The sequence below is a fragment of the Syngnathoides biaculeatus genome, chromosome 16 (assembly GCF_019802595.1).
Source record: "Syngnathoides biaculeatus isolate LvHL_M chromosome 16, ASM1980259v1, whole genome shotgun sequence".
Classification (NCBI taxonomy): domain Eukaryota; kingdom Metazoa; phylum Chordata; class Actinopteri; order Syngnathiformes; family Syngnathidae; genus Syngnathoides; species Syngnathoides biaculeatus.
In genome coordinates, this window is record NC_084655.1 from 14775105 (window position 1) to 14801539 (window position 26435).

Here is a 26435-nt window from a genome sequence, read left to right on the forward strand (position 1 = left end):
TCCCGCGACCCTTGTGGGGATAAGCAGTTCAGAAAATGACCAGATGGTAAAAAAAAAAACAAAAACGTTTCTCGGCACAGTGGCGATCTACAAATGTTTCAAACTCTTCTCAACAATTTGTCAAGCTCCATTGTGTTGACGTCAAACGATTGAACAAAACATTTCAAGTTATATCTCACACCATAAATGGTGATGGAATCTCTAGTTCTGCCAGCTACGATATTTTGCAATGGAGGCCGGAACAAAACCTTCCCAAAGAAAATGTGATGATTTACTTTTCTGGTTAAAGAACAATGAGAATGACTGATAAGCGTAAGAAAAACAAGATTTGCTAAAGACAACTAATAATTTCCTAAAGTGCATTTTGTTCTTCCACCACCAATCCAGTGTCATGAAAAATTGTCACTTTCCAAACAACTATAAGAACCGTGCTTCGTACAGCGTAATCATTTTTGCACTGTTTGTAATCGATTATTTGTATCGGGTGATTCGTTGAGTGCTTCACTGCACGTTTCTGCAGATGGTCGCGACCTTCAACCTGAACTCTGCTGGGATGAACAACACGTTAACTGCAATCGCCATCTTGAAACGTCCAAATGTTAACCATTGTTGCCGTTGGATTCACTCACTGTTTTCGACAAACATCGCTTTGTGTGTTAACATTGATTGCTGTTTCACGTCTTCCTTCCCTGACGTTTTCAGCAGACGTAAACACACCCCCTCCCATTTAGAAAAAAAAAGTTTTTTTGACATAAAATAAAATTATTATTATCTGTTCAAAATAATTAATTTTTGATGCTTAAAGGCCTCCGGCAGCTTTGGTTGTTTGAATGTGGATTGAAATTCAGAACCTCCACTGTGTAGCAAACTTGCTAACCACACGTTGCACTTTGCAGATGCAGACATTGAGCAAAAACTATTACACCAGACGATTTCACCAGGATGGATTCATCCGCAGAAAAACAGACGTTAGTGAGTCTGATTAAAAAGATACCAGCCGTGTTGGTGTGGTCAAGGATTCGGCTCGAATCCAGTTTTAAATCTTGAAGCACGGTGCATTTGCATCAGAGCGGAGAACGGAATTTTTATTTTTATTTTTATTTAAAGGAAAAATCTTTTGGCGGCACGGTTGTGAGGATAAGTGGCTTTTTCTTCTCTTGTTCCCTCTTTTTCCCCCAGGTTTATGTGGCGATGTAATACACATTAAATATGTAAATTACATATCGCGTGCATCTGGTCTTGAATTTACTGCTGGATTTAATCGACGCGTCTTCATATCAGAGACCTGCAAAGAGGGAAGATTTTAAAACCCACGGGAACGTGTTCCAGAACTCTTCGGGGAACATCATATTGCAATCTGTGCTATGATCCAAATGCATCATGTAGCAAGATTTCGAAGTGGATTTACAAGGCTAAGATGTGTTTTTGTTTGTTTTGTTTTTGTTTTTTTTTTTTTCTCCAGACTCACTAACGACTTTTTTTTTCTGTGGATGAATTCATTCTGGTGAAATCATCTGGTGTAATAGCTTTTCTCAATGTACTTAGCTGGTAAGTGGAACATGTGGTTAGTGCCTTTGCCTCACAGTTGAGGTTACGAGTTCCAATCAGCCATTCTTGTGTGGCGTTTAAGTGTATTTTTTTTTCCAACTCTTCACATTTCCAAAAATATATGAGAGGTACACGGAAGGCTTTAAATTGCCCACGGCTGTGAATGGTTGTTTCGTCTTTTAAATGTCTACACACCCCGGTTCAAATTCAGGGTTTTTGTCCTGTCAAACATGAGACCATTAATATGAACTATAACTTGTGCAGGGGGAAACGGCGACAAAAATAATAAAAACACACAACCGAGATAATGCAGCGACAGAAATGCATGCACTGTCTCATAACTGGGGCTGTGCTAGGAATTAATCATTAACATTCAAATGCTAAACAAACAAAGCTGTAGGGGGGTAAAAGTCTAGACACCCTTTGAACTCACAAAACTGTGTCATAGGTTCAATCCATGTCACATGTCAACAAGTCCAGTCCCAGTATTGCCTTGCCTTACTTGGTCAGTTTTACGTGTTTTCTTTTTCTCATTTTTTTTTTCGGGGGTGGGGGGGGCATTTTGGCCCAAAAAAAATTATGTGGGTGTAGGCTGTTCCTCTCATCAGAGACAAGGCATTCAGATGCATCCATTCCAAAATAAATAACAAAACAAGGATAACACCAATGAGATCCTCCATCCACTTTCTTTGCTGCTTATCCTCACGTGAGTCGCAGGGAGTGCTGGAGTCTTTCCCAGCTGTCAACGGGCAGGAGGCGGGGTACACCAGCTGATCCATCGTGCCGTCCCCTATCAGATAATTTATTAAACTAATTTGAATTACTTTCCACAGATAATTTATTTTGCAAAAAGCAACAGACACACAGCAACGTACAATGTAATCCGATGGTTCCAAAATACACGTTGTCCTAATAATAATGGTAAACAATTTATTTTGTACTTCACTAACTGGTTATGATGGTAAACTCACATTAAGATATTTTGTGATGTTTCTGTGTAAATTGTGGACAATTATTGTACGCTAACTTGATAGCAAACAGGTGGGACAATAGCGTGTCGCTGTCTAGTCTGTGTTTTCCATGGCTTTGCACACACCGCCGAGCTCTAATTGACTAAATGTAACTTCTAGAAAGCTTTTCTTGACATTTTTGTACCATCACATTTTTCAGGACAAGGCGGCGCTTGTATTGTTTTGTTTATAAATGATCACAATTTAAAACACGGGTATGGAGGTTGTTTCAAGTCATCTGGCGCGTCAATTGGTGATGATGAATCTTGGTTGTAAAAAGTGTGGAAAAACGTCAAGTGCTGTTTGACCAGCAAGGCCTCTGCGGTGCCCTCTGCTGTTCGCCGGGCGAATTACGTCTGCACTCCAACATGGCGGCTCAGGCTCGCGCTGTGGTCTCAGGCCAGTGGCTAGCGGACGCCATCAAAAACGGCCACGTCGGCTCCAAGATTCGGATCCTGGACTCGTCATGGTACCTCCCGATAACCAAACGGGACCCGAAAGCGGAGTTCGCCGAGAAGCACATTCCGGGCTCGTCGTTTTTCGACATCGACGAATGCAGTGACCGCAGTTCGCCCTACGACCACATGTTGCCCACCGGCGCCCACTTTTCTCGCTACGTGGGCGAGCTGGGCATCGGCAACGACACCCACGTGGTGGTGTACGACACGAACGGCTTCGGGTCGTACAGCGCCCCCCGCGTCTGGTGGATGTTCCGTCTGTTCGGCCACCGCTCGGTGTCGGTGCTGGACGGGGGCATGAAGAACTGGTTGGCCGAAGGGCGCCCGGTGACGTCGGAACTCGTGAAGCCGGAGCGCAGAGATTTCCAGGCGACCCCGAACCTTGCGTGGGTGAAGACATACGAGGACGTGCTGGACAACATCGGCTCCAAGAAGGTCCAGGTGGTGGACGCAAGGTCGGCCGGCAGGTACAGAGGGCTCGAACCGGAGCCCAGAGAGGGTGAGGGATCTTTCGTAATGTACCGCTTTGTGACGTAGAATGTGTACGGAAGTTGGAACGTTTAGTCGTAGTTGATCAAAACGGGGACACTAGACCGAGGAAAGGATTTTGTTTTGTTTCACAAAAACAAAAACAAAAAAGATGATGTGGAGGCATTGGATGGAGTGGTTTTCAGGTCCAGCACTAATTATTACTAGTCAAGAAGCTGACATTTGCTCCCCCCAAAAATGTGCGCAGATCATAAAGGTTTCCAAAATGTAAATATAGCAAATGTTAAGGTTTCCCTTTGAGGGTCAGCAGCAGCATCTCATGAAATAAAATGAAACTATTATGAAATAGCGGGCTGAAAGCTGGAGGCACGGTGGGGGAGCTGGTAAAGCGTTGGCCTCTCAGTTCTGAGGTCCCGGGTTCGATCCCGGCCCCGCCTGTGTGGAGTTTGCGTGTTCTCCCCGTGCCTGTGTGGCTTTTCTCTGGGCACTCAGGTTTTCTCCCACATCGCAAAAATATGCAACATTAATTGAACACTCTAAATTATGCCCCTCGATGTGATTTTGAGTGTGGCTGTTTGTCTCCATGTGCCCTGCGATTGGCTGGCAATCAGTTGATGTTGTACCCCGCCTCCTGGTATAGGCTCCAGCACTCCCCGCGACCCCTGTGAGGATAAGCGGCAAAGAAAATGGATGGATAGCTGAAAGCTACCCAGTTTTAAAATTTCCTCTTATGGGCCATTGGATTTAAAAAATAAATGCCAATAATCGGCCCGTGTGAAAATCGGTCCATCCATCCCTAGAATTAAATCGAATGGTGTAGTCTACGAGCAAGGTAGCCATTATGGTTTGCTAAATTACTCAAATACAACTCAACCAATCATTTTACATATTGGAATAAAGCGTTTAACAAAACAAAAAGATCAAACGAAAAGCTCACCAAAAAATAATACTCGAAACACGATTGCGCAATGCTATCAACCGTCAGCCAATCGTAATGTTTACGCCACATTTTTTCCCCGTATTTGCAGGCACGCTGCCGGGCCACTTCCCCGGCGCAGTCAACATGCCATTCACGTCCTTCCTGGACGCCTCCGGAAAGTACCTTGCAAATGAGGACCTGTCCAGACTGTTCACGGAGGCCGGGGTGAAACTGGACCAGCCGCTGTGGGCCACCTGCGGTTCGGGCGTGACGGCGTGCCTCGTCGTCCTGGCCGCGCACTTGCTCGGGCACCCGGGGGTGTGCGTTTACGACGGCTCCTGGGCCGAGTGGTTTAAAAGGGCGCCTCCCGAGAACGTCATCTCAGAGGGAGACGGACGGAAAATTTGAAGCGGGAATCGACGCGGTTGTCACAAGCTTAGCGAATCCAAAGTCACTAATTGGTAAACAGGCTTTAACCGCCGATTGCGTAGTTAAAATCTTATTTGTTTGAGCAGAGTTCCAGTCCAAGGTTGCAACAGTCTGCAGAAATGTGCAGTCAAGCACTTTATCTACCACCCTATGCAAATAATCGATTTCAAACAGTACAAGAAATGCTTACAGTGCACAATTAGTGGTTGTTTTTTTAATCGACAATCTTTTGTGCTGCCTGGATTGCTGGTTCACGAGGAAAGTGCACTTTTTGATAACAGGAGTTGCCTTTCGCAAATCTGTCATGAAATCCATGGTTTCAGTTTTTGTACAAATGTCGCCCTCGTGGGTCATTCTCTTTATTCATTCACTAGAAAAGTAAATGATCATCTTTTTTTTTTAGAAGAGTTTGCAAGAGACTCAATTGCGTAATCTTGAAGCCGGTAGAAATACAGATGATATCACACTTTGTTATTAAATACAACTTGAAATCTTGTGGGTTTGTGGTTTTGTTGTGCGCGCCTGCAACTGTTTGGTGTCAACAAAATGTAGCTGAGCAAAGTGTTGAGAGAATTGTAGAGAGTTTTTTATTTGTTTTTGTGACATGTGGTAAATGAGTACATTTTTAAGTAGCCCTGGCCCAGTGGTGAAGATTATGGTGGTGGACTCCGGTCAGGAGTCTGACTGGACCATCCCTGGACTCACGGGTGTGGTAGCTTTGAGCAAAACACTAATACCCTGAACTAATATAATAGTAATAGTAACATTGCATGTGTGTGTTCACTATGATGTGTAAAATGCAGAGAACATGTTTTTCATGTATGTTCATTATTCTTATTTTTCTAAATGATGGCATCAGCCAAAAGGTGAGGCATTGGGAAGACTAATCTGGTAATTTGTTGTTCCTTTTTTTTCACACTCCACCAAAACTTTCCTGTACGATTACTTTTCGTTGTTTTTGTGCACATGTTCCTGCCGTTTCTCTGGCGCCCACCAGTGTTGGCAGTGTGAACTACAGACGCCAACGTGGAACTTCTGTGGCTTTAATTTTGCAAATTTTAAGACTCCACGAACAACTAACTCCCTTCGCATTTTCTTTGGAAATGTTTATCAACATTTGAAACGCGGATGAAATGCACACATTATACTATAAAATATACTTTAATTTAAATCTTAATAATGCACTCAACTCCTTTGGAGAGTTCTATGTATTTGTGGGGGGTGGTACTTGGTGTAAAAAGTTCGGGATCCACCGATTACGTAATCACGCAATGACATGACGTAATTTGTTACGTCGTTTCGGCCCTTTTGGCAACAAACAGACCCGAAAATTAGTTGGCAAAATTGTTCACCACCATGTCGGCTCAGGTTCGCGCTGTGGTCTCAGCCCAGTGGCTCGCGGACGCAATCAGAAAGGGCCTCACGGGCTCCAAGATTCGGATCCTGGACTCGTCGTGGTACCCCCCGGTAGCCAAACGGGACCCGAAAGCGGAGTTTGCCGAGAAGCACATCCCGGGATCGTCGGTCTTCGACATGATCGAGTGCAGCGACCGCAGCTCGCCCCACTGCCACACGTTGCCCGCCGCCGCCCACTTTTCTCGCTACGTGGGCGAGCTGGGCATCGGCAACGACACCCACGTGGTGGTGTACGACGCGCACGACTTTGGCCTATACACAGCCCCCCGCGTCTGGTGGATGTTCCGTCTGTTCGGCCACCGCTCGGTGTCGGTGCTGGACGGGGGCTTGAAGAACTGGTTGGCCGAAGGGCGCCCGGTGACGTCGGAACTCGTGAAGCCGGAGCGCAGAGATTTCCAGGTGACCCCGAACCTTGCGTGGGTGAAGACTTACGAGGACGTGCTGGACAACATCGGCACCAAGAAGGTCCAGGTGGTGGACACCAGGCCTGCGGGAAGGTACAGGGGGGTCGAACCGGAACCCATTGAGGGTGAGTGGGCTTTCTCAACATAAGACTGTGAATGTGTTTGATTTGGCTCCAAATCTTTTTTTCTTCACGGGTCCTCAATTGGCAATAGTTTAGTCGATTGAGCAGGATTATTTTAATTATATTTATTCTCATATTTTGATTAGCGGCAAGGTGGTTCAGCTGGTAAAGTGTTAGCCTCACAGTTCTGAGGACCCGGGTTCGATCCCAGTCTCGCCTGTGTGGAGTTTGCATGTTCTCTGCGTGCACTCTGGTTTCCTCCCACATCCCAAAAACATGCAACATTAATTGAACACTCGAAATTGCCCCTTGGTGTGATTGTAAGTACGACTGTTGTCTGTGTCCGTGTGCTGAACAGCTGGGATAGATTCCAGCACTCCCCGTGACCCTCGTGAGGATAAGTGGCAAAGAAAATGGATGGATATTTTAATTAAAACTGTTGAGTAATGTTTTTACACAGTGAAGGGAAGTACACAACACAGACCCGACCTGACCTGCAGACTTTGCTTTACAGGTCACCTGACAAGCCAACTTGTCCGAGCCAGGGTGAAAAACAATCTGACCCCCCCGGCCCTGTATATTGTAGTTTGTTTTTTTTTTTTAATTCTATTCAACATGTACATGCTGCTTCTACTTCAGACCAAACAACTTGATGTGGTCAGTCTTATGGAAACTTTCGTGTTTACTGCTAATATTTCATCAAGAAAATATATTATCTTCTTGTTTTTGCAATATGACTCTTATGTGTAACACTTTGCAAGTTCTGTGAATTTACCTTACTTATTCAAATGTAATTTATTTTGTTCATTCATTTTATTTATCTGGCAGCACGTGTTAGCCTCACAGTTCTGAGAACCCGGGTTCGATCCCGGCCTCGGCTTTGTGGAGTTTGCATGTTCTCCCCGTGCCTGCGTGGGTTTCCTCCCACATCCCAAAAATATGCAACATTAATTGGACACTCAAAATTGTCCCTAGGTGTGATTGTGAGTGCGGCTGTTTGCCTCCATGTGCCCTGCCATTGGCTGGCGACCAGTTCAAGGTGTACTCCGCCTCCTGCCCGCTGACAGCTGGGATAGGCTCCAGCACTCCCTGCGACCCTTGTGAGGATAAACCACAAAGATAATGGATGGATGGATTTTATTTATCTGTGTCCCTCAAGGTGAATTCCAACTCACATTCCGATGTCATGCTAGTATTACACATACAATCTTCACTGGCCTTGCTTACTTCTTTATTTTATTTGATGTACAGTATTTTATTATTATATTTTAAACAGGTACGCTACCAGGACACTTCCCCGGCACAATCAACTTGCCATTTACTTCCTTTCTGGAAGCTTCTGGGAAGTTTCTGGCCCTCGAAGACCTCTCCAGGCTGTACAGGGAGGCCGGACTCAAATTGGAGCAGCCGCTGTGGGCCACCTGCTCGTGCGGCGTGACGGCGTGCTTTGCCGTCCTGGTCGCTCAGCTGCTCGGCCACCCGGGCGTGTGCGTTTACGACGGATCCTGGTCCGAGTGGTTCAAAAGGGCGTCTCCAGAGTACATCATCTCTGAGGGAGAGGGAAAGAAGATGTGAGGCTGGAGTTAGTTTTAACAGATTAAGTATGTAACTGCACTAGTGATTTGTTGCCATTTATGATAGAATCGGTGCACGATTAATTTGCTACTTAGGCAACACTTGCAACAGTCTGGAGAATAATGTAGTGATCCACATGACCACTTTCTGCAAATAATCTGTTACAGAGGAATCGAGAAATGTTTAGTGTAGCTTTTATGCTTTTTTTAAAAAAAATAAGATGGGTAGTCTTTTGACAAATGATGTGAAATCTCTTATCTACGTTTTCTTGTATGATTCCATGTAAAATTCTATATTTCTTGTGTTTTTTCTCACTGACACTAACTTGTTAAGAAAATTAAATGTTTTGCTTTCGAGAGGTAAAATTTGCAGGAGCCCGCACAGAAAATATAGGTGGAATCAACATATTTTATTTCATTAAACAAAATGTGAACTATAGTGCGACAGAAGCGTTTCCATTTTTGCTATTTTCATGTGAACAAAACTAAGATGTGCAAATGTGGCCATACCTGAACCATCTCATCAACTTTGGTTTACATGTTAACTAGCGAGGCAGGTTGTCTACTCCAGGATTAAAAAGAATCTCACCCGGCCACTATAAGCGTGATTAAAAAAAATATTCATTTGAAAATATAGTAAGGATGGGTTTCCAATGACGTCACCGCCACCCTTAGACCAATCGGATAAATTAACGACAGAAAAAAAAACTTCACGCCTCTGCTTTACAGTTTACCTGTGAACATTGTGTGGACGAAGGACTGCTACAAATTAGGATAGTAAATGTGTTATTTTAATGACAAATCCTTCAACCGTCATGTTCAGTGCCACAACAAAAATGGCTGTCGGACATCAGATAAAATGCTGGGCTGGCCATAAATGTGCCTGAAGGTCCTCCCGAAATAAACACATCGGGGTCCTATTTAGCTGTATGCTAGTCGACGACACGACGTTACGAGATATTTATTTGCGCATCTGAGGAGCACTGTGATCAAAAACACAACATCAACATTTTACCTTTAGATTTCTGGAGGAATGTTCAACCAAGTGCCGTTCAATCGGTTCGCTCATTTACGTTCCTAGTGGCCCATTATTGGTGTTTTCCAACGACGAAGGGTGTGTTTTCTTCCGTCGCGCAAGCGCCGTTGAAAAATACAGTTGACTTATTTTACGTTTTCACCCTGAAAATAATTCGTGGCTGTCGTTTGAAGATTGACTTCATTTTGCATCGAAAGCGGTAAGGAGGAATATGTGGGTATAATCGGTCGAGTAATGAGAGCGTGGGGCTTGCGATTAAATTATCCATTATATAGCAACGTGTTCGGCGATTCGTGGTTATTGTCATATTTCGAAAACTTCAGAGGGTTTAGTTTGTGTAGATGACACGAATGTGCTTATTTTATAATATTCCTATAGGGAGGGGTTCATGTGCAGCAATGTCTGGCATTGCGCTTAGCAGACTGTCCCAGGAGCGCAAAGCCTGGAGAAAAGATCACCCGTTCGTAAGTTGTGCCTTCTTGAATTTACAAACGTCACCTCAGAACTTCATCAAATGTTTTTGTTTTTTTTTTTAAACTTGTTACAGGGTTTTGTTGCTGTCCCTACTAAGAATCCAGATGGAACCATGAACCTGATGAATTGGGAATGTGCCATTCCTGGAAAGAAAGGCGTAAGTTCCCAAGGCCGGAAACTCTGTGCCGAATCGATGTGTGCTCTGGTCATGAATAGCCCTGCAGTTTTATTGATTTATTTTAGTGCGCAACAGATTAATTCTGGGCCAGTTTTTACAAATATCTTAGGCATGAACGTAAAAGTCTGCAAGGTCACTCGCTGCTAATTACACAGAACTTTGTCTTAGAAGTTCTATCAATCATAGTTTTCAGTAACATGCTGCAGACAGTTCAAAACTAAAATATTTCAATAATCCACACAGAAGAAATCAAATCTCATTGAGCCACAGTGATGCCATGGGTGAAATAATGTGAATTTTTGCCAGAAAATGGACAAAACCTGTGCACACAATTCCAATTTGTGGCAATCCAGTTGTGCATCCAGGACAATTGTTTTGGAGAATAGTTCATTTCGGTAAATGGTGAATTAGATAATGTGGCTAAAGCTGCAGGATGCACAGCGATAGCATCATTTCAATTTATTTTCGGCTCCGGATGATCTATACAGTGGATATACAAAGTCTACATACCCTGTTCAAATGCTTTTATATAAAGGCGAAGATAGATGATAATTTCAAAATGTTTGCCACCACTAATGCAGCATGTAACGTGCACAGCACAGCTGGAAAAAAAAAACAAGGAAGGGAAATGTAAACGTTTGTGGTTGCACAAGCACAAAAAAAATGTCATGTCTGGGGGCTCCGTAGACTAAAACACTGTCAGAGACAAGTATATTATTACTATATGAACGTCTTCATTGATAACTAAACAGCTGGTGAGTCCAGCATGTGACACAACACATTTACAATTTCTCTTTTGTATTTGTACGGAGATTATCATCATACCAAAAAGTGTATTTATAATTTGTGTAGAAGTGTAAAAAGTCTCCGTCTCATTTAATGTGGCTGTATTTTGTCAGTGTTTTGCACTAAAGAAGTTATTACTCCCTTTATTTTTAGACCTTGTGGGAAGGAGGACTGTATAAACTCAGGATGCTGTTCAAGGACGACTACCCCTCCTCGCCGCCCAAATGTGAGTCTCGCTGACACCACACCTGTTGTAAACTAAGCTGCCTCATGGCAAACTTGGCGCATTGTAGCCAACATTCCAAACATCTGTGTCAACATTACATTGGGAAATGTTTGATAATAGCTGAGAAATCTTCAGGTTTCTTAAACATGCTTTTTTTTTTTTCCATCACCCTTCAGGCAAGTTTGAGCCACCAATATTCCATCCAAATGTCTACCCGTCTGGCACCGTGTGTCTGTCCATCCTGGAGGAAGACAAAGATTGGAGGCCCGCTATCACCATCAAACAGGTTTTCTTATTCATTATTACAAAATACTCTAATTAAATTTTTTTGCATGTCATTGTATCCGTTGTGTGTGCACAACGTTTGAATTAAAAAGTAACAAATTAGATGGTCTGGCTTTCTTCTGTTCTTTGCGCATTACAGAAGGCAGTGCAAATATGTCTCAAAGTTCTTAATTGTCACTTTTAATGCCACGGTGTGTTTCCAGATTCTTTTGGGAATCCAGGAGCTGCTGAACGAGCCCAACATTCAAGATCCAGCACAAGCGGAGGCCTACACAATCTACTGGTACGCATCAACTGAAGCGGCACATCAATGGCTTTTATTTCAGGATTTCATTTTCGTTATGTGTTACCAAAAAAAAAAAAAAAAAAAGTCGACCATGTTGCTCTGCGGCAAATTATTCATACTCTGGAGACGTTTTAGTGAAAGTGTCAAAAGACTGCAACAAGATATTCATTCTTTAGCAAGTAATGAAAAACAAGCTGTCTGTTTTCTTTCTTTTTTTACATTTTAAAACCAATTCATATCATATCTCCTTCATTTCTAATGTAATCTCGAGCATTCAAATCAGGTACGAACAATATTGTCTAGCTATTTTGAGATATGAATAGGTGCAGGAATTTTTCGCAACGTTAAAAATGAGTACAGTAAGTATGCCTTCAACCACCACGTCACAACAAAAGACCCAACTCCCCAAAAAGTCATTAAAATTGACTTTTACGATGGCGATCTTAAGCTCCGCCCCCTTAGCCATGTCCCACAACCTTCCAAAAAAGCGATTGAACAGAATGTTTGAAGTTGATTCTGTACCGCGTATTCCAGATAATATTGCGGTATGTTTTTTGCCAAACGCATCAGAGTTGTCCAAGAGAGTTCTACAGAGAGGTCTCAACTATTTCACGCAAAGATATGTACACGCAATTAAGATTTTGGACAGAGCAGGACGCAGTGTCAAGAGTTACAGCGAAACATTGGCTATCGAATAAAATAAAACAAACAACGTGCTCAATCATTTTTTAGCTATTCAAATGCGCTGTTGCGTTTTTCCGTTGCAGTCAGAACCGAATGGACTACGAGAAGCGGGTCAGGGCCCAGGCCAAGAAGTTCGCACCCACATAGGTCAGGCCGGGCAGCGGGACTCGATAGAGGTGGCAGAGCAGAAGGTGAAGGACCACTCCGACGAGGATCCACTTTTCTGTACTGTTACGCCGTTTCATAGGTGGCATGTCAAAGATAACCCAAGTACTTGTAAATTGGTTGTAAAGTAAACGGAGGAGGCAGGCCGTCCAGGGGCAACGAGGAGGTGAAGCGTTTGAGAAAAAGCTCACCTCTTTGCTCGATGCAACCGGTTTCATTTCCCCCCTGTAAAATCCTTGACGCACATTTGGGAGCAAGCAGAAGACTCGCGAGGTTTTCGCCAACAGATAACAGAACGCATGTACATACTATAAATAAATGAAATTGTGAAAGTTATGTTTTATATTGTTTTAGCCAGTTGACATTTGTGTGGTACAACGATGATGAAGAAGGTGTATTCATGTCAAATAAAATTGAATAAAAACAAACGTCACGAGTGCCTGTGGTGTTTTTCTGTGTAATGCAAATATTTTGAACTTTTAATAACTATTAACAGTTTTGTATGGCGATCAGTAGAATGATTTTTTATGCAATAAATTTCATTCATCCATTTTCTTAGCTGCTTATCCTCACAAGGCTCGTGGGGAGTGCTGGAGCCTATCCCAGCTGTCATCGTGCAGGAGGCGGGGTACACCCTGAACTGGTTGCCAGCCCATCGCATCGAGACAAACAGCCGCACTCACAATCACACCGAGAAGCGATTTAGAGTGTCCAACTAATGTTGCATGTTTTTGGGATGTGGGAGGAAACTGGAGGGCCCGCAGAAAACCCACGCAGGCATGGGGAGAACACCCAAACTCAACACAGGCGGGTCCGGGATTGAACTCGGGACCTCAGAACTGTGAGGCCAACGCATTCCAGCTGAGCCATCGTGTCGCCTTGCAATAATTTTATTTCTTTTTTTTTCTGGTCCAAAGGTGAAACTTGACGTAATGTTCTCAGATGTCAAGTGTGTGACAATCATAGGAAATTTAACACCTTTTTCTTCTCGTGCGGTTTTGTGCGACATCTCTGAGCTGCGGACTGAAGAAAAGACGGTTAGAAAAATGTTTTTTTCTAAAAGTGGCTTGTTTGTGGAAAGTTTTTTGTGGCGTGCTGATTGTGTGTTGTAGATGGGGCCCGTAGAAAAACCTCAGGTACCACCTTTGGTACCGCATGACCATACGGATCCAGGATCAGCCCTTACATATTCCAGCAGCTTTCATTTCATGGTGTGCTCCTCAACATTGAGTCTGTAGTGACATTCTGAATATTCTGTCTTCCATTTGTCATACAGGAGTATATCTGGGAGAAAACCCACGCAGGCACGGGGAGAGCAGGCAAACTACACACTGGCAGGGCCGGGACTTGAATCTCTGTCCTCAGAACTGTGAGGCCGATGCTCTACACCTGCTGCACTGTGCCGCCTACACAAAAACAACATATGTGCACAGATTCGTGGAACTGGATTTTGTTTTTTTGGGTGTAAATGGAAAATCCCGTCAAAAACAGCATGACAAAACAAGGAAATCCATTGTGTGGTTCTGGGGCCGACATGAACCACAAAAGTCTCAACAAACTAAAATGTTAGGCCGTAACGATTGAAGTTCCTTGTTGGTTTTGGTGTATGGAGAGGTTTTGAGGTAACCACTGGAAACTCAAGTCACACGCAACACCGGTGTTGGCTCGCTGTCTTTCTTGTCAAGTCAGACACGTAATGCGGATTTATCATCATTCATGACAAACGTTCACTCATATTACTCACGCAGTCACCTCAATGCAAAATGGATTGAAACTAGTGAGCAGCACAATGGATTTCCCGCTGATTTGCATGATTTTCTGAGTGAAACAATGACACGTCCATTGTAATTTACCACTGTGCCATGATGTAACCAGTTTTGGTCCAAAAAAAAAAAAAAAAAAAAGTTATCTCAATAAAGAGCATACAAATTTGTGTCTGTCTGAACTGGAAGAGTTGAAATGACTACGACACAGCCGGAAATTATATATACTGTACCTCTCACACTCACAAAAAATGATCACATTTACCATAAAACCACTTAAACCTCTCACACGCATGACAAAAACAAAAACACACAACGGATCACCAGCACACCCCGGCCGACCTGGAAGGTGTTGCGTCGCTTCACGTGCTCCTCTTCCTCCTCCGCCTCCCTTTGTTCGTCTCTAGACCTCGCCCGGCCTCCGCTTCCCTCGCTCAGCACGCTGACGCCAGAAAAAGAGGGCAGCGGGGGTGTCAGGGGCTGGGGCAGATTGCACGCTGCCCTGCAGCAGGTGCAAGCAATAAGGTGCAATATTTTAGCACGGTGCCTCGGCTGCTAAAGTGTTGGCCTCACAGTTCTGAAGTCCCGGGTCCAATGCCGGACCCGCCTGTGTGGAGTTTACATGTTCTCTCATGCAACATTAATAGGACACTCTAAATTGATTGCGAGTGCGGCTGTTTGTCTTTGTGTCCCCTGGGATTGGCTGGCAACCAGTTCAGGGTGTACTCCGCCTCCTGCCGTCGACAGCCGGGATTGGCTCCAGCACTCCCCGTGACCCTCGTGAGGATAAGCAGCGAAGAAAATGGATGGATGGATTAGAGACTTTATTTTTCTACCTTCTCAACCCCCACTGAGCAATTGTGGAGCTGAGCAATGATAAGAAACCGAGGCGGACGAATAGAAGATTTTTGAATATGTTTTCGACTAGGTCAATTGACATTATTAAGTCAACGTACCCATTAGAAAGTATTAAAATCAAGCAGGTCTAACAAATGTTGTTTTCAACCCAGTCACGTTAATACAGTTTTTGAAATGCCCAATCATCAATGCATATCAGACTTTCTCTTTCTTGAAGATGAGATGAAATTATTTTTACTTCTCTCAAAAAAGCAAAGCAAATGAGTGAGTCCTACATCTTTTGGAAATTAAAAAAAAAAAATTCAGAGGTTCAGAGGTTATTTTTATTTCTTGGGTTCAAAATCTGTTATTTGAAATGGATTTATTCTTTTATTTCAAAATCTATGTATTCATTTCATTCATAAAATAGTTTTTAAACTGTTTAAGTATAAATGATATAATATATTAATATTATTTGTGAAGAAATACATATAACTGTATATGTATTGTAATTGTACATTGATCAATACAATATCATGACTTATAAGGAAGAGATGAATATTATTCCATCATTAAAATAAATGCTATTTTAAATATTTTACCTGCACAACTAGCCGGCAACCATTTCAGGCTTACCCTGCCTCCTGCCCGATGAAAGCTGGGATAGGCTCCAGCACTGCCGCAACCCTTGTGAGGACAAGCAGTTCAGAAAATGGATGGATGGAACTTTTTTCGTTATTCATAGAATGATAAGGCCCATTAAAATCAAATGTGAGCCTTCAGCACAAAACTTTGTTTGCTGGGCCACCGTTGGCCTGCGATTACATGTTTAGAGTACTCCCATCTGAATTTAAAATTCTCGGCTGTAACTAACTGGAAAATGTGTCGAAGATAAATTTCCATCATTTTAAATCAGATAATATGAACAAAGAGAAGAAAATATTGGCTCAGACATCTCCAAATAGTGTGTCTGGATTATAATCATCCGGTGTGAATGATCGATGTTTTGGGGTGAGTAGCACGAGTGTGGAAAACAATGAATGGAAGGGGTCAAAGCAATGATCCCTGGGGAACTCCATTGGTCTTTTTACACTCATGTTAATTGGGACTCTGGGCCTTTCAGCGTTACAAGCGAATCTCCTGAGATGTTTGATGACCTTTTGAGGAAGACGACGTCTCCCAACTGTCTTTTCCAGTACGTCGGCCCCTAAGGAGCTTGAGCGGTGGTCTCGGCCGCGTCTGCAGCGGTCGCAGCGCCTTTGATGCTCCTTAAATAGCCGCGTGCTTCTAAATATGGTTTGTATTTGTTCTTGTGCCGTTTGGATCTCTTTTGACTGACTTTCATTGACTTCAACCACTTCAGAAGGATAACCTGAATGTCTTTTTCTTGACTGTGCAATCGAAACAGGATGTGGTGTTCACTGGCTTTCCATTGCATCTCGCATTTTAACTATCGTAGTAAGTTGTAATCGGGGGCGAGGGGTTCGTGACAGATGACGGCGGGGTGGAGAGAGGGAGGTGCGGCAAGTGACATTTGCACTCACCTTCCCACCTCGTCTCGTCCCGTCACTCTTTCGCTCAGCGTCACGAGGCTTCCTGTTGAGGCCTGGACAGAAGTTGTGGTCTGTGAAAGAAAATGTCAGCGGCCACCCAGAAAAGAACAAAGGCAATGAAGGAGGCAAAAGATTGAGTGACAGAAAGAGAAAGAGAGAGAGAGAGAGAGAGAGAGAGAGGAGAAAATGAGAGCCCGCAGAAGGGACTGAGGACAGTGAGAGATAAAGAAAAGGTCATTTTTTGACTCAAGACGGTAGCAGTCCAGCAAAACGGACGACCATGTGACTCCTCTTAGGGACAAGAAAATCAGGTACAGTTTCAGCCAATTATTTACAGGTTGTGCCATGTTATTTTCTTCAGCCGTGTTCTCCGTAACCGGATGTCGTTCTTTTCAAGCCTATTTCAATAAACATAATTATGATTTATCTGGCGAGGGAAATTCCCAATGGTGGGAATTAAGCGTCAATATTTTGTTACCGTACTTAACTGCAGGATTTACTTTTCCTTTCCGCGTCAAAATAGGCTCGTTATTTCTTTCAATGGGCGCAGATAACAACGCGACGTAGGAATGCAGGAATAAGACGAATAGGGAGAAAGTCAAGCACTGTTGAGTTCTCGACTGATTGATTGAGAAGGACGAGTGCAACAGATTACGAGAAGCAAAATATTTTGTATTCGCGGACTTGTTTAAGATCTTTTTTTTCTTTTTTTTTGAGGGTCAAAGCTAAAAGGAACATTCGTGGCGTCGGTGTATTGTGTCTTGTGTCATCATAATGATAAGTTTATGGCATTCAAAAATTTGGGGCCTAATCTGAAAAAAAAAAAAAAAAAAAAAAACAGGTAATTTTTGTTTGTTTGTCAGTTATAAGAATGGCTACATTATTTTTTTCTAAGTATGAGCACTGCACAAGTTTGTAAAAATGATTTTTTTTCCTTCGTTGTCCCAGGGGAGCAAAAGGAGTACTGTGCTGTGTGTAACTGACATTAAAATAAATTTGTACTTTTCTTCTTACATACGTGTACTTTTTCAAATCTTATTAAAGTAAAGGAGTGGGCTTTTTTTTTTCTATCCTTTGGAAATGACTGTACACAGTTGAGTCGTCTCCGCACGCTATCGTTTACGTCATATACTTATGACCCAAAATAAGTTTCATTTTGAAAAAAAAAAAAAAATTAAAAAAACATTAGCACGGCAAGTGGATCTAGAAAACTGCTGCTCGACCCTTTTTAGAAGATAGTTGTCATAATCGTGATTATTCTCTTTTATTATGAAAAAAAATGGAACGTAAATGACCCCCCAAAAGTTGTACAAAACTACATCGAAACACATTGAAAGCAACAATATAGAAATTTTAAATTTGTAAAATTAGCGTGGACGCTACTCATGTTGTGATCGGACTACTTCTGAAAGTTGATGCTCGACATAACTCTTCTCATCTTGTCTTTGCTCAATCGTAATTTTAAATAAAATTATCAATTGACGAAATAACGCCAACTGTTCAGTCTTGAACTTAAAAGGCTTTGGTCTGATTTCCGCAAAAACATTTTTTTCCCCTCCCACTCTCAGCACTCTAACATTGCATGTTGTGATACTGATATAATACTAATACTGTACCGCTTTTTATTGTGTGTGTGTGTGAATGTGTTTTTTCATAGACTGACCGTACGCGATGGGAGCGGTGCAGCCGTATTTTATCTGGGCGGTTTTGTTTTCTCTTCATTGTCTCAACTCTGAGACCAACTTGCAAGGTACCATTCATTTTATTTTTTTATTCCCGGAACTTCCATAACAATGCCACACAAATTACGGCAACATCAGACATCAGACGCACTCTTTTGAATCACATCGGCAGGCAGAAATCAAAGATTGTGTTTGTGGATACGAAGTGATTCTTTATTGACATTTTTATATGTTGCACTCTGGGTCTGTATGGTTCTGATGCGTTTCATCATACGCATTTTAATTTTGGGCATTGTCCATATTCTTGAATTGGATGTAGTAATTGAGATTAAATGTTAATTTGCATGAGCAAAGCAAGTACACGAGTGGTAAAAAAAAAAAAAAAAAAACCTGAGCAATGCAATTTTTGCCTTCACACAACTGGAAACTTTGATGGAATCCTATTTTTCTCTAACTCTGCAAAACACCTCCTCGCAGGACAAACTTGACGTGATTTTTGCATTTCAGGGCTCACCTGTGTGAATGACTTCATCAACAATGTCACTTGCACGCTGAACGGTTTTTCAGCGGATCCCGGCTTGGACTGCGAGATCTTTGGCTACAAGAAAATCCGCATCAGGAAAAACGAGGCGACCCATGCAATTCTAATCAAGTAGGACATTATGAATGTTCTACAGGCGATATGTCATATGTATTGATGGGGGTTTTTTTTGTTTGTTTTCTTAACAAAATTAGCCAGAGCTGCAAGGTGAGAGGACGCCGTGACTCACCTCCAGGATGCAGTTTTTTCTTTGAGAATAGAGTAAGCGTTTTCAAGAATCCATTCTCACGACAGTGCCCACGCGTCATTGCGCGCATCTTGCAATTTCAATCCTCTCATTTCAATGTCGCAATGGGTCGCTCCAGGAATTCACCTATTTCGAGGTCCTGCCCCGCATCATCATGGAATGCGACGGCGCGCTGGTCGAGAACCTCAAAGACTATAAACCTAAAAACCACAGTGCGTAGCTTTTATTGTCTATGGTTACATTTTCCATTTATCACCAGAGCAAGCTAAAGGATGTGTGTGTGTGTCTGCGTTCAGTCAAAATGCACCCCCCAGGGCCGCCTAACGTCACCCACACTGAAAATGGCACCGTGATATATTGGGATCCGGGGAGCCCGCGATCCGTGCTTTTCCGAAGGTTTGAATATGAAGTTCAGATCCAAAACCCGCTGACGAAGGCAAGTGTGTGCCCACTCGCTCTTGTTTACGTTTGGACACGTTCTCATCAGTGGTTGAGCCATTTGTGGCGAGTTTCCTCACAAATAGTCAAGTAATTAACATGTTATAAGCTATTCATCAGCTCAAACACAAATAGATGTGCTGCTGAAGGAAAAAAATCAACGAAAAAAGTCCTTGAAAAGTATTTCCGTCCGCCCCGCCAGGAGGTTCGCACGTTTCCCAGCGACAATCCGCAGTTAAAGATCGCCGCTGGGCAGCTGAAAGGCAAGCAGCGGGTTCGTGTGAAAGTCAAGCCGGCGCAGAGCGAAGGCAGCCAGTGGAGCGAGTGGAGTCCATTTGCGTCCTGGGGGGTGCCGGGACCAGCAAATCGAGGTAGAGAAAGGCCGTCAGCAGCTTGTCATCAAATTGGCACGCACCTCTTATCGTTTACTCAAGCGATAGGAACGGCCTTTTTGATCATTTCTCTCCATGAGATTGTGAACGCTGGCGTTTTATTTAATTTGTTGTCTTTTTTTAATTCTTAACGTCTCCTTCCTTTTCCAGGCTAGATTCTTCCTGTGTACTTTTTGTAAATGACTAGAAACTATTCTCATGTTCTTTGCCCCAGACAAGTAGATTTTTTTTGTAATAGTTAATACTGGATTCCTGAGCAGCACTTTGGCCGTTCGAGCATAACTTCATATTTAGTTTTTTTGGGGCCATTTTTCAACAACAGAGTACTTCATTAACTCTTCAGTGACTGTCATTTACTTTCACTCCCACTTCAATCTTCTTAAGCGTTACATACGATGTTCCCTGACTGCAGATTTGTTTGATAAACGGGAAAAGATTTTACTAAAGCTGCAAATAACTTAAAATCAGCTACTGTGCCAGTTGAAAAGTAGCACAATTATACTCACCTCTTAACAATGAAATAGATGTTATTAAGCAAAGCTGAGTAAAACAACTTGAGTGCAGCTGTAGCTAAGTTACGTTAAAATAATTAAAATAAAGGTATTTTACCTGTACGGATCGTACAATGCATGTCAACGTCCTAACTTTTTATTCCAGGGTGGAGCCTGGATTGGACCTTTATAATTTTGGCAGTTTTGATCATCTTGTGTGTCATGATCATCATGATGTTGGTGTTTTACAGATGTAGTATCAGCAAGAGGTGAGTAAACTGTGTGCGTGTTTGTAGTTTTACCCACTTTATTATGCATTGTACTTCTGAAGCTTTGATTGCGAAGGGTTTTGTTCCTTTGACTCACCCAAGATGGTGGGAGTTCAGATGACTGTAAACAACATTAATAATCTTTTTTTATTTTATTTTTTTTTATTTAATGCAGCTCCTTTATTGCATCGCTTCAGATCCTGTGGGTGTACCTAATAAAGCGGCATGCCTAATACTTCTTGTACTATTTCAGATACCTGAAAGTGAAGCCTGTTCCAAATCCTTCAAAATACTTCCAAACTCTCAACAGTGGGAATTTAAAGGTAAATAATATATAAAGAGATATATATGTATACAAATAGAGTATTGATCCCCCCCCCCCTCCCTCAAAGGGTGAAAAAAAAATATTTGGTGTTACTTTTGTACAGAAATGGCTGAATCCCAATTGCGCTCCTCCAACATTGGACAACAAACAGCCTGTGGACCACATCTCCCCAGTGGAGGTGTGTGAAAGCTGGGCCGCGGGTCCTCCCGCCTTCAACCCCCCCAGCTCCAATTGTGCCCCGCAACCTCCGATCAACATCGAACCGTCAGCTGGCCCTGACGCCAACAGGCTTGTCGACAATTTGTCCCAGTCTTCGTCGTGTTTCTCTAACTTGGGCTACTTTGTATCCACCTCCTCCGGCAGCTCCGTTCAAACCCAGCCCAACTCTGTCAATTTTGCGGAAAAATGTGATTTTCATATTCTGCAAAAGACACATAATACTAACCTTCCCCTCTCGCTCCGCCTTGCCCCTGCTTTGGCCAAGTCTCCGAGCTGTGAGAGTTTGAAGGGAGGGCCGCAGAGTCCTGACTCGGGCTTTTGTTTCGGAACGGAAGATGTGGAAGTCGAGGAGGGTAAACAAGATTCTAATTTGGTTGAAGATCAGATTTCCGGTCCTTGTAGCTCCTCACACCCGAGCCTCCCTCTCCGTCTTCTGGTGCAGACAGGTAACCCCTCGACCCCTTCTGGTCTGTCTCAGTTATCTTCAGATAGATCCCAAATGCATGCACCTATGCTAGCAGCTAACATAAGCGCCACAGGCTGGCCTGTTGCTTGTACAACGTACAGGCCTTCCTCTATGCCAGTAGAGTCGTCCAAATCAGGTTATTTCATCCTGCAAGAGATCCAAACAACTTCTAGCAACGCGTCTATCTGAGCTCACCCTGAGATGGAGCCCCGCCGTGCAAAGACACATTTTTCTGCTGCTGCTAAAAACGAGGATTCTTGTGACGATTGCTTGAGTGCATGCAATGATACTCAGACGCTGAGCCGATAAACGGTGTACAGTGAACATGAATTTGGCGAGTAAATTTCACACACGTGTGTGTTTTTTCCATCCATGCCGGATTTGAATGATTTCAAAAAAAAAGAAAATGTCCGCCTTACTCCAAACAATAGGCATGTGCGCCAAATGCTACCACGCCGCACTGAAATATACATGCTACTTCATCCAGCAATTTTTTTTATTTCTTTACATGTTTGAGATGGCCAAAATATTTGGTAAAAAGCCTCCACGGCGACAATATAACAGGTCATGGCAGTGAGCGAAATCATTTCAGCGGAGTTTCACCCAAGTCGAATCAGCAAAGGAAATACCTCTGAGCAGACACCTTTCAAATGTTTCTTTTTACTATTAGCTGCTAAATGAATTATTTTTAAAATGTATATCTGTTATGTTGTACTGAATGATAAATGAATGCATAATAGTAACGAAACAGTCTAATACACAGGTGTCAAACTCAAGGTCCAGGGGCCAGATTTGGCCCACCACCTGATTTTATGTGACTCGCGAAGGCAAATCATGTGTGTTAACTTCCTATAGAGTAAGTTTCTTTCGGCTTGTCCCTTTCGGGGTCGCCACAGCGTGTCATCTCAGATGAACGCACATATGTTTGGCACAATTTTTACGCCGGATGCCCTTCCTGACGCAACCCTTCTCAGGGAGTGGAGGCCCCAGTGGGATACGAACCCACAACCCCTGGTTTATCAAACCAGTGCTCTAACCACTGAGCTACAGGGCCTGTTAACGTGTTAACTTCCATTATTCTTGTGAAAATCTGTACCAGAATTTCAAACTTTCACATCATAAATGATAACGTTGAGGTATTGTGGCCCCATCACGGCCCTCTGAGGAAAACCATAACTACAATGTGGCCCGTGACTAAAATGAGTTTGACACACCAGGTCTAATAATAATAGCTTTAGGATAAACGCCTTGGAAAATGGATGGATGGATTTTTACATCCCCTTTCAAATTGTCTCACAAACATTTTGATATACCGTAATTCCCGGCCTAGAGAGCGCACTTGGTTACAAGCCTCACCGAGTACATTTGTAAAGTAAATACCATTTGGTACATACATATGCCGCAATTGTGTAAAAGCCGAAAGTGCCCACATTGAAACCCACATTAAAACACGAGATACTTACAAAGAAACATTGTACACAGAAAGAGTTTAACGCGAGCACGGCACTAACGCTAGTGCTGCTAAAGCTAGCGCTGACGGTTAAAATAAAACTTACTGGTAAATATCACTGAGACACGCCAGTACACAGCTGTAACACGCTAGCACAGCGCTAACGCTAGCGCAGCGCTCACAGGGCCGGTAAAAGTCACTTGCTCGGCACATATATTCCACCGGTCTCACTCTTACCTTTTCCCCTTGAGTGCCCCCTTGCGGCCGTTACAAAAATATGCACAAAATATCCACATAAACCGCAGCGTTGAAAGCGTGTGAAAAAAGTCATGGCTTGTAGGCCGGAAATGACAGTAATCAAAAATAAGTAATTACAAAAATAATCAATGACTACTAAAAGAAAAGAAAAGTTTTTTTTTGTTTCTCACGTACGAATGCTTTGTCGTACCTCACTGTCAAACAAGAACAAATGTTTGGGAAGCTGTGAAGTCGATTAGATCGTGTGTATCGTGATTTTGTGCATTTCACTTCTATTCAAGGTACGCAGCGTGTGCTGAGTTTTGAGCCGCGATGCGTAAGTCAGTCACTTATGGCACATAACCCAGCATTTAAGAGAATTGAAATGAGGACTCTGTTGTGTAGATGCTTTACTGTCAGTGTTGCCGCTTGTTTGTAGCGCCTAATAAACAATCGCGTACGTCCACATTGATGAAATCACCAGTAATAATAATTGTGCCTGTTCATTCTTTTCTCTTCGTTTGTGGTTTGTATGTGTGTGAGAGTCATTCAGGTCATTCTGAAAACATGCAGTAAATTTCCAGTCTACTCGGTGAGCTGAGACCAAAAAAAATAGAAAAATAAAAATGGGTCACCCCATGACTTCCTGTGTCGCAGTGGAAAGTGGGCCTGAGAAATGGGCTGAAGAAGACGTACGCACGCATGAGCGTCGACTTCGAGCGTTGACATGTCTTTTCAGGTGGTCCCTGGGGCTATAAGAGCATGTGGATTTGAGCGCGGTTTGACATTTTGCTGTTGCCACAGTTAGCAAACATCGGGTCACTTCACACAGAACATGCGACGGTGGTAATAAAGGGCCATTGAAGACATGAATATTACATTGTTATAGCCGTATCATTGTTATTCGTGAGTCCTCATTCATGTGACTTCTGTAGCGTCTTTTATCAATATAGCACTTAAACGCAACCTCGGTTGAAAAAGTGCTATGCATCAATACAAATGCAATATAAAACATAACACAATTTAACTTGGCATAATTTGGAAACAATAAACAAACACATAAATAAGACACCTACAGTCTCATTCTGTGTTGAAAGCCAACAACAACAACAAAAGTTTTAAGGTGAGCTTTAAAAAAAAAAGAAAAAAAAAAGAGTTGAGTTAACAGTTGAGCAGCAGCATTTTGGACCAACTGGAGATGTTTGATGGAGGACTGACTGAGTGACTTCCAAGTAAAGTGCATCACAGTGAAACCAGCGAAGGGGTGATGTTATTATTTCAAATTGCTCCTGTGTCACTTCCAGCTGTCCGAGGTTAAAAAAAAGCTTGACATAATTATCAAACTAATTTGTAGATCCAGTTAAAAATCACTGTTCAACTTAAACCCCAGGTTTGGGACTTCGACTTCACAAAGTGTTCCCAAGGGTCCAAAGTCAATGGGGGAGATTTACAAGCAGCACTGCGTCACAATTTGTACTTTTTATTTTGGGACTAAAATCTAAGACGTTCAAGACAATCCAAGGATGAAGGTCTTCAAGGCAGAATAGAAACGGTGGTCAGGACAAGGCACATAAACCTCAGTGCCATCAATGTCGGCAATTCCATGTTTCCTCAAGATGAATGGAGGAGCACCAAATACAAAGGGAAAAGCTACAGCCCTAGAATTGAACCTTGTGGAACCCCATAAAACGGGACTCAAAACTTCCAAGGCTTACACACAGAGTATGGTCTCTTTAAAGGTCAAGTGTCATGCCTAGAAACATTTTAAAATAGATGTTGTAATGAAAAATACACATAACATTATTCACTTCAATGTCCATACGAAAAAATAAATAGGAGCAGAGCGCAAAGTTGCAGAAGTCTCATTTGACATTCAAGTGGTAGCCATATTGGCTGCAACGTCTGTTCATTACATCACACCGCGACATTCGCCAGTGAAAACACACTGTGCCACCCACTATGAGACATGGAAGATCTTTTCAAAGAAGAGAACATCTATCTAGTATTAACCTATCGTTTCGAGCTATATTTAGATGATATGCGGATCACTTCTAACGAACAACAGACTTCCAGACAGTATGTATGAGCCAGCCTCCACCGCGGACGAGGCGCCACTGAAGCCGTCTGCCGTGGACACAATTGAGTGAAGTTACCGAGGCAATATTACCCTATGGTTTTGTTTCATTTCGACCCATATTTAGATGATATGCGGATCACTTCTAACTAACAACAGACTCCCAAACAATATGTATGAGCCACCTGGGTGGCACCGTGATGAGCCACCCCGGCCAAAGCCGTCCGCAGCGCCGATGGGTACATCGACACATTTAGCACCCCTGACTTATGTACGCGGATCTTTTGTTACATTCTGAGAGGATTATGTCCCCCCCCCAACAATTGTTTTTTTTAGTAGCTGTATACACACCTACCTGTCATTTGGAACCCACGAAGCTCTCGTCCTTTGCACCCGTGCAATCCATTTTTCAGGTCGAACCGGGTCTTTTTGAAAAGTATGAAGAATGAATCAATCCTCCCGAGTGTTCAAACAATATCCACCAATGCAACGAGCCGCCATTTTGGCTAACACAAAGGAACAACGAACTACCTTCGCGGAGGTAAAACTAATAGAAACAAACGAGTCCATTTGAGTGGGCGTCTGCTACTAACGTCACTTCCTGCTTCTTGTTGAAAACAAATCCCTCAGTGGGTTTTGATGGCGGGAGTGACAAAAAGCCATATACGTCAAAATCATTTTGTGTGGTGAAAAAAAAACGGATGGGTCCATTCTGGCTGCCTTTTTTTTTTCATTCATAACATGTTAAAAAATCATGCATTTCATGACAGTGGACCTTTAACTGTTCTTTTTTAGCAGCCTAAACATGACAATGACCAATACATATGTACATGAGGACATTTTTGCATTCCATATACTTTATGTGCATTACATTAAAGTGAACGGAAACACTCAAATGAGAACAAAAACTATATTTGTTAAAGTATGATGGGCCGAGTGGTTAAAGTTAAAAAAAAAAAAAA

The 26435-nt window shown here is 42.8% G+C and overlaps 4 protein-coding genes across 4 annotated transcripts; all 4 read left to right on the top strand.

Annotated features, from left to right (window-relative positions):
• Positions 1 to 2593: 2593 nt before the first annotated feature.
• LOC133514490 (3-mercaptopyruvate sulfurtransferase-like) lies at positions 2594 to 5349 on the top strand. The gene is made up of 2 exons (XM_061846236.1): positions 2594 to 3515; positions 4534 to 5349. The coding sequence occupies exons 1-2, from the start codon at positions 2927 to 2929 to the stop codon at positions 4830 to 4832; spliced, it is 888 nt and encodes a 295-aa protein (XP_061702220.1). The 5' UTR covers positions 2594 to 2926; the 3' UTR covers positions 4833 to 5349.
• Positions 5350 to 5442: 93 nt separating this feature from the next.
• LOC133514491 (thiosulfate sulfurtransferase-like) lies at positions 5443 to 8808 on the top strand. The gene is made up of 2 exons (XM_061846237.1): positions 5443 to 6798; positions 8072 to 8808. The coding sequence occupies exons 1-2, from the start codon at positions 6210 to 6212 to the stop codon at positions 8368 to 8370; spliced, it is 888 nt and encodes a 295-aa protein (XP_061702221.1). The 5' UTR covers positions 5443 to 6209; the 3' UTR covers positions 8371 to 8808.
• Positions 8809 to 9179: 371 nt separating this feature from the next.
• Positions 9180 to 12917, top strand: LOC133514492 (SUMO-conjugating enzyme UBC9-like). The gene is made up of 8 exons (XM_061846239.1): positions 9180 to 9483; positions 9579 to 9604; positions 9784 to 9869; positions 9953 to 10036; positions 10997 to 11069; positions 11246 to 11355; positions 11558 to 11637; positions 12408 to 12917. The coding sequence occupies exons 3-8, from the start codon at positions 9804 to 9806 to the stop codon at positions 12469 to 12471; spliced, it is 477 nt and encodes a 158-aa protein (XP_061702223.1). The 5' UTR covers positions 9180 to 9483; positions 9579 to 9604; positions 9784 to 9803; the 3' UTR covers positions 12472 to 12917.
• Positions 12918 to 16580: 3663 nt separating this feature from the next.
• il2rb (interleukin 2 receptor, beta) lies at positions 16581 to 24474 on the top strand. Its single transcript, XM_061847243.1, has 10 exons — positions 16581 to 16953; positions 18300 to 18392; positions 18832 to 18976; positions 19060 to 19126; positions 19231 to 19324; positions 19409 to 19548; positions 19753 to 19921; positions 20600 to 20702; positions 20956 to 21025; positions 21131 to 24474. The coding sequence occupies exons 2-10, from the start codon at positions 18314 to 18316 to the stop codon at positions 21899 to 21901; spliced, it is 1638 nt and encodes a 545-aa protein (XP_061703227.1). The 5' UTR covers positions 16581 to 16953; positions 18300 to 18313; the 3' UTR covers positions 21902 to 24474.
• The last annotated feature ends 1961 nt before the right edge of the window (positions 24475 to 26435 follow it).